The sequence below is a fragment of the Nannobrachium achirus genome (genome assembly GCF_963921795.1).
Source record: "Nannobrachium achirus genome assembly, chromosome: 6".
Taxonomy (NCBI): Eukaryota; Metazoa; Chordata; class Actinopteri; order Myctophiformes; family Myctophidae; genus Nannobrachium; species Nannobrachium achirus.
The window spans coordinates 48806298-48819377 of NC_137815.1; the positions used below are offsets into that span (position 1 = coordinate 48806298).

A 13080-nucleotide genomic window follows, 5' to 3' on the forward strand; every position below is an offset into this window, starting at 1 on the left:
CATATCCGTGGTCATCATATGGGCATACTTAACACTAGATAAAAAAAAAGAGAAAATAAACAATTTTTGTGTATTTTTATATCAAACGTCCATAAAAAGCCAATCGCAAATACTTCCTATGAACAAAAACGTTCTGTGATGATGATTTTAATTACAGAGCTACTCCGTTTTTAATCTCAAGATGACGTCCAGACTGTATTACTCATTGTAAACTTAATCAGCACACTAAAATATGTATCAAACATAATAAGCAACTTGGTAACAAACGTTTTGTTCCTTCCTTTAACTCATTGAGTGCCTATCCCGAATTAGTTCGGGATATATTATCGTATCACAGAGTGCCTATCCCGAACAAGTTCGGGATATTAAAAAAAAAAAAGAAAAATTTTTTTTTTTTTTTTTTTTTTTTGAATTTTTTTTTTTTTTTTTTGGACCCCATCAAATCTGGTGAACATGATTTCAATCGCGATTTTGCATGTTCCACCCCCATACAACCCCATCTAACATACAGGGCAGCCATTTTTGGTTACATTACATGTAAAACATAAGGGCGATTATCTCAAGAATGCCTGAACGGATTTCCAATCGGATTTTTTTGTTTGAAAGCTGTGAACAAACTGCACAAATCCACTCCAATGCAATCCAGGATTGCATTGGATTTTTCAGAGCTCATTCTTCTCTGTTTTTTTCCCATGCATGAGGTGTGCAAGGTTTAATCATGGCTAAGTTGACGAAAATAAGGCTTCTAAAATGCTTGGTAGCCAATAGCTAACTTCAAGCTAACTTCATCCTCTTCCTGTACATGCAGTCATGCACAAAGGAAAGTGTTCAGGCAAGTCATGGCTGCAGGGCTTCTGCATATACCAGCATATCTCTATGGGATTTTCTCTGGCCACTGGGCGCCCTCTAGTGGTGAAAGGGGTGGCACTAAATGAGTTAATAACACAAAGACACTGATTTGTATACTTTTGACAAACTTCATTCTCATAACTGGACTCAAATAAACAAATAAACTGGCTGCATATACAGTACAGTACTGCATATCAATAAGGAGAATGTGTTCTCAATAACTTAATATATCTGGTGAAATGAAGTACATAAATAACTTTCAAATAACTGCAAGTGGGAGAGATTTTGTGCAAAATGAAAAGCTAGTCTGATCCAGTGTTGTTGTGTGTGTGTGTGTGTGTGTGTGTGTGTGTGTGTGTGTGTGTGTGCGTGCGTGCGTGCGTGCGTGCGTGCGTGCGTGCGTGCGTGTGTGTGTGTGTGTGCGTGTACGATTGTGAGAGTGTGTGCGTGTGAGAGTGAGTGTCGGGGGAATTCATTACAACAAATGGGAGCGTAAACATAAGAAACAAAGACAAAATAAATCCAACATTTCACATTACCTCGTCGTAGACGCTGTCATTACGCTCAAAGTCACCTGCCTTCCTGGGGAGGATGTGGACGTGGACATGCTGTAAACAAAGCAGCAAGAGAGAACAACAGGTTTTTATTTGGCAGCGTTGTTGCGTTGCCGCCTCATCCAGTGGGACAGGTACACTGCACCCGGGACTCCTCTGACAGACTGATGTGACAAAGGCACTTTCCCCGTAGAGAGAAGCTTCATTAAGTCGCAATACCGCACAGAACCCTGAGCGGAACTTGCACTGCCGCAAATCACAGGAGGGCCACGGTGACATTACACCAAGCAAGACATCCGGCTGCCAAAGAGACCCCTTATTTTTGCACTTTTAAATGTTTAATTGGCTTTGTGTTACTCCCCCTCCCTCCTGTGCATGCCCCCCCCCCCAAACAAAAACACCTAGACTGACACACACAAGCGCACACACTTTCCCAATGTGCTGTCACAAACTTGGCCATCTGCATGGTTAGTAATGTGAGTTCCTTCTCTGCTCGAGTGAACAAGGTAATGTCCCTGAACAACTATGTTATGCACAGACAATAACAGGAAGAGCATCAAAACTGAAAAGAAAACACTGAAAGGTTTTACCTCTTCCCTGGCAAACAACTTTATTTTTTACTTTAACAGCCTGTCCACCAAAAGTAAAAGCAGGACCGTGAAAATGAATGGGTACGTGCGCGTGTTCCAACTCAACGTGCGAGTCTTGAACAATAGGTAAAAAGTGGATTTTTCAAGTGGGCAACACTCGGTTCCTAGAGCAATCAATAAAAGCGTGCCCACTTAAACCCTGAGTAGGCGTGATGACTATCATAAATGTAAAACAGACAAAAGAAAGTGTGAGTGTACGGCATTGCCTCTGAACAGCCAGTGAGCGCCTGCAGACATCCTGGATTCACACACCACCAAATGAATAGCAGTGCCATTGAATTCTTTATGTAATTGTACATGCATATAAATGACAAGTGGAAGGGAAAAGGCGTCACTAAACATGTCATAGAGAGCATGATTGCACTCAGCAAGTTTCAGTTATATTTTTCACTTCTTGTGTGTACAAATACCATTTTAACCTTCTCTTAAAACACATAGTATTACTTTCATAAACCAAAATAGACAAGTTTTTGAAATAATGTTGTTTGGGGCCAAAATGGTGGATCGACCGTCCTACATAAACATAGTCGAAGCCCCACTGACAGTGGTAAACATTCTTAAAGCTACACTGTGTGACAAAGCCTTAAAACAATATACACTCTGTGAAGGTTTAATTGAGACATAACAACACTACCAATGTAGTAGGTGCAAGTTCTGGTCGTTGAATGGCACAGAGAGTTTGAACATCGATATCAAAAACAACCTTGGGCAACCAAAGGGCATAACACACATGCCTAGATTGTATGTGGATACTGCTGTCTAAAGCTGCGTCCAAACCTGAAGCTATTTCTTCTATTCTAGTAGTCGCTTCTATCGCTTCACTTTGGTCGCGCAGGTCCGCGTTGGTAAAAAATCATGTCCCGTTGGAATCAAGGCAAAACACCCGGAAAAAAGGGAATCCCAACACCAAAAACATTTCCGTGTCTCCGGACAACATCAACGCTGATTGGCTGTCAGGACACGATGGGTGGAGTGGAGGTGAAGCGAAGGTTGGATTTTTTTTTTGATCAGTTGGATTTTTCCAAGTGGGGCGAAGATACCGAAGCAACCGTTCGCACCGCCCCTTTTGGATGGTTCGCGCGGCTCTCGGTTGCGTGTTGTCTCCTCTTTGCATTCACTTTGTATGTAATCGCGCCACTCGAACCATCCAGGTTTGGATGCAGCTTAATTTAGACAGCAGGGGCGCCACGTGCCATTTTGGTGCCCGACTCACAACTGGCTGTTGCGAAATGTCTGCAAAATTCACGGGGTTAGCTGCTCTGCCAAGTTGATATTCCATAGTTGTTGAGCTGGGCAGGGACAAGTTAATTCACATGAGGTGGAAAAATGTTTGATTCTTACTTGCAATGTATCAGGTAAGATCAGTCTATGACCGTTGGATCTCCACTGGGTGAGTGTCTGTCTGTCTGTGAGTGAGTGCAGACTCAGAGTGCATCGCGGACTGCGCTGCGGCCCCGCCCCCAGATCAAATGGATCGGCTTGGCCCTTCTTTTTTCTTTTCTCTCAAATTTTTTGGTGCCCTTTGGCAGCGTGATGCCTGACGCAAAGTGCGCCATGTGCGTCATAGTAGCGGCGGCGCTGTATGCTATGAAATGTTTTACCGTCTCTAATCGTATATTCATTTAATTTTATCGACAGAGCGTGTTGTTAACACGCCTGTTGTGAACATGGAGTGTCAATGTCACCTACACAGAATGTTGACAATGTGGCAATAATTGATTGCAGTCTATCACAGAAGAAAGCTGAGGCATTTTCAACCTCATTAACCCTGATTTTGAAAATATTTTGAATAGGGCTTAAGTGGCTAACTCTAGGAGGTGTGTGTGTGTGTGTGTGTGTGTGTGCGTGTGCGTGTGCGTGTGCGTGTGCGCGTGAGTGAGTGAGTGAGTGAGTGAGAGAGAGAGAGAGAGAGAGAGAGATCAAGGACATAATAACTGAATTGCGAGACTTTTATTCATTCTTCATTACCACAGTGTGATAAACAGTACAGGCTAGTAGAATAAGTGTTTATAAATGCTACAAACAAGATAACGCGTTTGGAGGCATCTGCCTTGTACGCCATGCATTTTGTATTTAATGAGGTCATTTGCATAATTTCTGCATTATTAAATTTGCCTACCTTGAGGAAAACTTTGAAGTTTGTGTGTGTGGGGGGGATGGGGGGCTATTCATCATCACAGAGGCTCCCTAAATGGTTGCTGAATGAGTGAGGCAGCTATACCGGCAGACCATGCGTGTGCGTGTGTTGGGAAAGCATAAGATGGGATATGAGATCTATGACTGCAATGTGTGACAGTGTGTGTGAGTGTGTGCATGTGGAGAATGTCCGAAAGTCTGACTCCCATTTATATATATGTCACGGTTTGTTAGAGAAACAGGACGGTCGAGAAACGGAGCACTCGTGGTGCCGCACGGGGCGGAGCAAGCGCTCGCCACAACGTCGTCCTCCAGGCGGAGCCGCTCGATTGTCCACGACATTGCAAGCGGCGCGAAGGCCAGCGGACCTTGGTCCTGCTCTTCGCCCCCGAGCGCCGCAGGCGCGAGTGGCCGCGAAGAGCGGGCCAGGGTCGCGCGGCCGGCGGAGCGCCGCGCGAGTTACGAAGCCGTGGTGAATGCAATCGTTATATTTATGCCCAGGCCGTAAGGCCTGGGCAAGCCCACGATAAACGCCCTGTCCAAGTGACTACAATGGAGCTAATGGCTAAGCTAGGCTAGGCTAGGCTAGGCTAGGCTAGGCTAGGCTAGTAAATAAAGAAAGAGAGTCGCAAACGAGTGACGTCAGCGCCTTCACTAGTGAATGGCAGAGCAGTGGCTGTCGTCGCCATCTGGTGGAAAACAAGCGCTCTTACAATGAACGTCCTGAGTTACCCAAACATACTGTAACATATATATATATATATATATATATACTGTCGGGCAGAAACCTCGTATCTCCAAGTTTCAAATTTGTAAAGCACTGCTTCATCACACAAGGCCGTCGCACAAAAGTAGTGAAAACAGCTGATCTACAAGCACACAACACGGTGTGTGCTTGTAGACTGGCTGTTTTCACTAGTTTAAATCATTTTTAAAATGATAAATGCAAAACAAACGGTTTTGGACATACAAGAAAACAAGGTTTCCACCCGACAAGGACGACATATACATACATAATGTACATACATACATACATACATACATACATACATACATACATACATACAGTAAAGTCCTCATGAGACCGTTGTTTGTCTGGATCTGGGCTCTGGGGTGTGGGACAGACTACAACCATAGTCCCACCTAGAGTATACTGCTCTGTTCTATCAGGGACAGACTACAACCATAGTCCCACCTAGAGTATACTGCTCTGTTCCATCACCGTAACGTATCACACACACATACAGTATGCAGATGCTCAGGTCATGGTTCAATGTCAGTGTTCTATATGCCGCCCTTCAATCAGGCTCCGGATGGACACCTTGGGCTTTATTTTCCGTCAATAATTGGTCACCGTTCGCTGCTCCGAAAATTATGCATAGTCACACAGAACGTCCTTTATGGAGAGCTGGGCTCTCGCCTCCTGTCATCTGCAGTGATACATAGAGGTGTCATGAGAAGTTGGCATATTTGCTTAATGTGCACAGAGGATACCTGCGTGACTCTGTGAAATGTGCACTGCACCGTTTCCCCCACAAATAATCAAAACAGATGTCCATTAATTAGTCTGTGACTGCAGAGACAAATGAGTTAAAATGGCTGCCATAACAGTTTATACAGCTTATGTAAAATGTAGTGAGAAAGACAGACAAATATAGTTTGTCATAAACAGCTGTGTTCCCCATTAAAGAGAAGGGGTATAGAAGTGTTAGTAGCTCCAAGCAGGGATCTCTAATTAGCTAACCGAGGAAAGGAGGAAAAGGGGGGAGGGTTCCCACAAAGCCTTGCTTTGACAACCGCACAGCCTGCAGAAAGCACAGTGATTCTCTTCAACAAATCCACATGAAAATCTATGGCGTCTTGTTTTGATGGGTTCAGTTATCATTGTTTTCCTTCACTTTCCTATTGAACTCTATGGGGAAATTAATCAGCTGCTAAAGGGGTTCACGTCTATCGTTAAGCTGCTCCGTACCGTAGCAGCAAATATGATGGCTTCAGGCTGGATTCATAACTCATGTGCTTGTTTATTTACAGATGCACTGAGATGCACAGAAATTGTACTGAAAAGAAAAGGCTATAAAAAATGTATGCAGTTTCCCTACTTGTACTGTATATCCATTGAGCAGTGCAGAGCCGTCATGACAAAATGTGTCTTCACAAGTGGGGAAAAATATGAAATGAGGAAAATGAATTGTGTATGAATAGGAGTGAACGTCAATTCGATTCAATCAATTCATACTGTACCATTTGATTGGGTCTCTCAGGGGTAGTGTTGATTTCGTTGACTAAAACTATGACGAAAAACCTACGACGACTACCTTTTTTCACTGACAAAACTAAATAAAAACTAAGCTATATATGATGACTAAATATATTGACAATTTCGTCAACAAACAGAAACTAGACTAAAATGTTAGGGCGGGAAGAGTGGAGTAGAGAGATCCAGTAGAACTACAAGACAAGTCACATCTGACCTTGTGTTGTGAGCTTGTAGATGTAATATTTTTGCAGGATGTTTGTGTGTTATGTCATAGAAGCTAGGGATGTGGTAAAATGCTAAATGATTGTTTATAAATACATATATGCGCGCGCACACACACACACACACACAATGTCCCACAATGTCTATTTTCTCCAATTCTACTATACTTGTGGGGACATTTGGTCCTCACAAAGTAATATATATAATATATATATATAAACCACACACACACACACACACACACACACACACACACACACACACACACACACACACACACACACACACACACACACACACACACACACACAAACACACACATATATATTTTTTTTTCTTTTTTCTTTTTTTAGATATACACTAGTCTGTAATGTTGCTGACAGTGAGTTTTATAAATATCCTCCAATTTGTTGACATACACTTTTAAACAGCAGGCATCCATTAAGCTGCCTGTAGGCCTCTAGCTTGCTCTGGGCACTAGTTCACCCACAGTGTGATTGCCCTCAATATATCTACACCAGAGAATGTCAACATTCACATCACTGGTGGAGCTTTCCTCCAAGGAGCCAATTCCACTGCACACAGGCAGGGGCGTCACATGGGGGGGGGGGTGAGACTGAGTTACTAGGGCCCAAGGTGGAGGGGCCTTAATTATTTTATACTTTAGCTATTGAAAAATAGCAGATATAGAAGCTCACAAGTGCAGCGCTGCGAGCTTGTAGATCTGCTATTTTTGTTCCGAACGAACATTTGTAACTCAAATTTTGCTTCTGGGGGGTCTTTGGAACTAAATGTTTTGAGATAGGGGTCCACAGCCAAATACATATCAATGTGGGGGTCCTTCACATGAAAAGGTTTGAGCACCACTGCAGAAACATAGGTTTGTAAAAAAAAAAACCTTTGAAGGATTTTAAATATTCAAAGACTTTCACGATTTTTCAAAAATAGCAGATCTACAAGCTTGCTGTGAGCTTGTAGATCTGCTAGTTTTCAATAAAAGCACAAAAATGCCCCCTATGAAGAACATACATGGGGGGCCCGCAGTGAATCCTTGTACCCAGGGCCCAGAATTTGGTGCAACGCCCCTGCACACGATGGAGGCAGTTTGTGGGTCGGATGCTGTATCAAAGTGAAAATGTGTGATTGGTCAGGAATTTCATGAACATGACCTACAGTAAAACTATCATCCATAGGTTCCATATACATTTAGGAGAGGAGAGCGCAGGTACAGGGGGTACCACTGTGATGCACAATACAGGATTCCCAATGCCAAAACCCTGATCAATTCTACTAAAACCTTCACGTTTCTCAGGTCACAATGTCTGCTTGCTTGTTTTATGTTTTAAATCTCCTTTGTAGAGTTGTTGCGACCGTAGGTCGCACTTTACTATCAAAACCACCACAAAGTGTAACTCCCTCCGTCTGTCTGTCAGTCTGTCTGTCACACCTCACACGTCACACTTTTTCCCTGCTTATATCTCCGCAACCGTTGCCCCGATCCATGCCAAATTTTGCACACACGTTCCTTGGCTGCCAAACTACAACCTCCAAGGACCCCCAGAGCTCCAGGGACCCCCAGGTCCCTGGGGGACCCCCAGATGTAAAAAATTACCAAATGCGCAAACATGACCAAATGACCACCCCAACGGGGCTGCTCACGGGGAATTCCCGGGGACCGCCGACTCCTGGTGCTCCAGAACGGATGCAAAAGTGGTGGCGCCCCCAGTGGAGGACCCCCTACACTGCAGCTCACATAAAATGCCGTAACTCCGGCTAGGAGCGACCGGGACAGCCGGGGCCGGTACCTATTCGGCCGCCTTGCCGGCGCGGAGACCCCACCCCTCATTTCTCACATGGCCCTCTTCTAGCGCCACCATGAGGCCGATTCTTGCAAAACACATTTTTGGACACTGCTCCTACAATTTTCGCCCTATAATCACGCAAATCGGTACACAGTATGTCTACACTCATCCCATCAACATGAATCTGTCCCATATAGCGCCACCTCCAGGCCGATTTTTAAAAACACATTTTTGGACACTGCTCCTACAGATTTTGCCCTAAAATCACGAAAATCACTACACAGTATGTCTACACTCATGTCATCAACATGGATCAGGAGGATTTTGGCAAAACACATTTTTGCCCTATTTGTGGAGATAAGTGACCTACGGTCGCTTATCTCCCGATTAGGGAGCCTTACTGGTAATAACAGTTCATTATTTTTTTATTTCACTTTAAAGCTTTTGTGGCTCTAAGGAATGTAATGTTGATTGATTTTAACCACTTTGGTCTGGTCTGCAAGGGCTCACTAGCGGGACTATCATACTCAAATTAATTTGAGTCCAAGTCGCTTGATTCGAGACCTCTACTGTGTAGCTGCTGATTTCATGTGGTTTGTGAATCTCAAAGGAGCTTTCGCTGACATGATCTGACTAACAATTACAGAGCAGGTCACATACTGTACAGAATTGTCTCTTACCAGAGCTACTTACAGTGAGGGAAAACACCACTTCATGATAACAAAATGACAATTGGCTAAAGTCAAATCTCTGTGTATCTTTTAAAAATTGAATATAATATTGAGTATGTTACATACATTATCCCATTTTATATAACAATGAAAAGGCTGTATACCAACCAAGCTAGCTTTGAGGCTAAACTAGCACAATCCAAACAGTCCCCCTCTGATGATGAATCACTATAATCATGCCAGATTTTCCATAAGACTAAAATAAACTCCAATTCCATCATTCTAATACAAAGATTTGTCTTCCGTCGCCGCGAGACTCCAGGCAGTGAGTTTATAAGAGTGCATTTGCCTCCATAGACTTGCCTCTCTCTTATTCAATCAAAGGACCATTTTATTGCCAGTGCGCCAGCACCTGATTGCAATAACACACTTGATAGATGGGGTTTGCCTCACACTGTAGCAGGTGTGCTATACGCCGCTGGATAATCTGTTTTCATAAAAAGACCAGACAGGTCCCTCAAATCAAGAGTTGCCACGCATTCGGAATTACTTGATAAAATATGTAGATTATTTCACTGCGTTAAGGAACAGTAGGGAATAATGTCTTCTCTATTACTGCCTTTGATGCAGTACCTCCATAGTGCGCTTCCCTGCTGTACCCTGAGTTGTGGAGCCCTTCACAATGGGGTCTGTGAGAATTATTCAGACTGGCTGATAATACTGATAATGCAAAAATATGGCCAACCCGCCGCTATGAATCTAATTGAAGTCAAGCAGGAAAGTATTGCAGCTTGACCTTGTTTGCATTGGCAGATGAAAGTCATTTAATCTCAAAACAATCTTTAAATTAGAAACATGTTGTGGGAATGGGAGGATTTTTATGGGCACACACAGTACTATATGGTAATAGTTTTGTTTTTGTTTTGTTTGTTGTGTGTAGAATTTATTCCAAGATAGAATCCAAAATATCTTAAAAGTGTGATTTCTTTTAATCGTTTAGGATTCATTTTTGGCATTCCCCTGCTGATTTAGAAAGTATCCAGGCAAAATGACAAACAAAAATACAAAATAAACATGCAACAACTGTTGGGGTCCAACAACACTTATTTGAATGTGGACAGCAGGGGGTGTTTGGGAGGGTAATTTGAACATGGTTTTTGGCTCAATACTTTTGTTTTGTTGACATACCATATTGGGTTTGTTTGTGCAGTTGTGTCTGTGTATGTTTTCTGTTGTTGTTTGCTGAGGTCTGAGGAAATGCTGCAACAAGGTTCCAAACTAAATAAAGTCCTTCTCAACAACCTGATAATTAGGCTTATGCGAAAGGCTTAGATCACAGTGCAACTGAACTGTTGTTGCGACCGAAGGTCGCAGATTAGTATGTGAAGTACGGCACATGCTGACTCCGTCCATCCAGACGTGTACACTTTTGTAAGGTCTATGGGTTTGCCACACTGACATCATGCTCTGACGTCATTGTGATGTCAGGGGAACCACTCTAACAGAATGGGTTTGCTGCTCTGACATCACGCTCTGGCTTCACTGTGATGTCACACAAACAGAATCCCTTTCATGCCCATATATGGAGTTCCCTGATGACATCAATATTAAGCCCATATCTAACAGGACTTCATATGGGAATGCCCATATATGGAGGCCACATCAGCCACATGACACACTAACAGAATCCATATATGGCCAAGACAGATGGCCAAGACAGTCCATATCTGTGTGGCTGGTTCTACAGACATCTCCACGTATGGGCGTAAAAGCCAAAGGGTTTGTATGTATGATGTCAGATGTCATAGACGTCATAGGACTTTCACATAACGAATAACTGAGTAAGCATGTTTGGGCTCTCACAGCATATCTCCATATACATACAGTACATGTATCTCCATATATGGGTACCAGGGGTCTCCATATATGGGTAACTGGTCCGATATACCGGTACATCACTGAGGCGTCTTACTAGTTTACATACTGTAGAACAGCGGTTCCCAAACTTTTCAGGTAAAAGACCCGAAAAAGAGATTAGAGGTTTGCCAGGGAAAATTGAAGATCTACAAGCTCACAACGCTGTACAAGCGACGCGTTGCAAACTTGTAGATTGGCTATTTTCACTACTTCTTAATTATTATATTTTTTATTTATGGAATTTCTTAGATCTGTTTGTTTGTTTGTTTTAAAATGTATAGAACTCCAGTGCCCATACCCTAGGTGGGGTTGGCGAAAGGGCCTTTCTGTGTGGAGTTTGCATGTTCTCCCTGTGTCTCCTAGGGTGGTACCCTCACAAAAACATGCAGTAATCCTGGTGTCTATGCTGCCTCCCCCTGGTCAGCCGGGACGCCTGATGGAGGGGAAAAGGAACTGGTTGGAATAACGTGTTCCTTCCACACGCTACGTCCAACCAGGGAAACTCCCCCTGTCAGGTGAAAAGAAGTGGCTTGGAATCCTCATGCGCTGAAGGAAGCATGAATCCTCATGCACTGAAGGAAGCATGAGCATGAGTTCGTTGCTCTCCCCAAATTGGCAGAGGGAGTGTAGCGCCCAGGATTACATTAGACAATTGACACTGCGTGAAAAATGGGTTACAAAAATCGTGGGATAAAAATTAAGGTAAGGTAAAAAAAAAGGAAAAAATTTATAAATGTATAAAACTATATATTTATTATATATTTTAAAGGGATCTTTTGAAACACATATATTTAGGGTAATGTAGGTAAATAAATGTTTTTTCTTCGTCGTGACCCATAAAAAACAGTTTTGGGAAACAGTACTGTAGAAGGTAACCCTGCTGCCATAACTGGCATGTACAGTACTGTACTATACTGTTCCTCAGGGCCACTCATTCTGACCATTTAATAGTCCCCCCAGGAATCCGCGATTCCGCGATCACGGAATTTATCACGGAACTCGCGACCACCCGCGGATTTCTCTGCCATTCGCGGACTTTTCTGACGGCCGCGGATAACAGTCGTGAGTGGCAGCAGAGCGGCGGGAGTAGTTATTACTACTATTATAAAACGATTTGTACATGGTCTGGCCAGTGGCCATCTCATACAGAGCCTGGGGAAATAGCTTAGCTTCCCTCCTGCTACTGCTGCTAGCTGGATGGTCCGGTCCCACATTCGTTCCTGACAGAAACTGTGTCCTGAACTATAGTTCCTCTCTATGCCTCTATGGTCCTGGCAATAACAATGCTAATGCAGAAGAGAATAAATAAATATTACACCCATACTAGGTAGTAGGTAGGCTATCCTCTGAAATGTGGTTACTATGGGCATGGATGACAATATAGTCTTTGCAACAGAAAGTAATTATTAAAAACAATAGCAATTAAAATAATAATATTTAATATTAGATTTTTATTCTCAAAAATGATTATTCGAACCACTAATTACAATTAATTGTAGCTATTTCATGAAGGGTCTTACTTGATTGTTAGAATTATATAATTATTTGCTTGATAACTGGTCATTTTAGGTTGTTTTTTAATGTCCACGGAATCAAGAAATGTTCTCCGCAGAATTCCGCAGAATCAGGATTGTTCTCCGCGGAATCAAGACTTTTTCTCCGCGGATTCCTGGGGGGACTAATTTAAAGTCTGTCTTCAGCATCAGTATCTTTTATAACTGGGAAAAATGACCTTGGGAAATGTCATCAATTTAACTCACAAGAGATTTCAGGGTAAAAGTTTCAGATAAATGTCTTTGATTAGTTCTCTTGTTACTCTTGTTAGGCACAATTGTAAATAAGTGTATATTGATGTCCCAAAAATGTTACATAAAGGTCTGAATGAAGAGCAGTCCCCCAGGGCAATGTACTTTGAAATGACATTTTGTTCTAGTTCTCTCTGGTAGTAGTCATTGCTCAAGGGAGATAAGAAAGATAAATTGTGTGGTTCTTTAACTTTAACACATCGGGTGCCCAGGA

The 13080-nt window shown here is 42.8% G+C and overlaps 1 protein-coding gene across 2 annotated transcripts in view; it reads right to left on the reverse strand.

The window, feature by feature from the left end:
• fhit (fragile histidine triad diadenosine triphosphatase) overlaps nt 1–13080 on the reverse strand; it is a 408209-nt gene that overhangs the window by 73349 nt on the left and 321780 nt on the right. For both annotated transcript variants that reach the window (XM_080727799.1, XM_080727798.1), the window contains one exon: nt 1389–1457. In XM_080727799.1, the coding sequence (XP_080583925.1) occupies nt 1389–1457 (69 nt within the window). The remainder of the gene's footprint in view (nt 1–1388; nt 1458–13080) is intronic.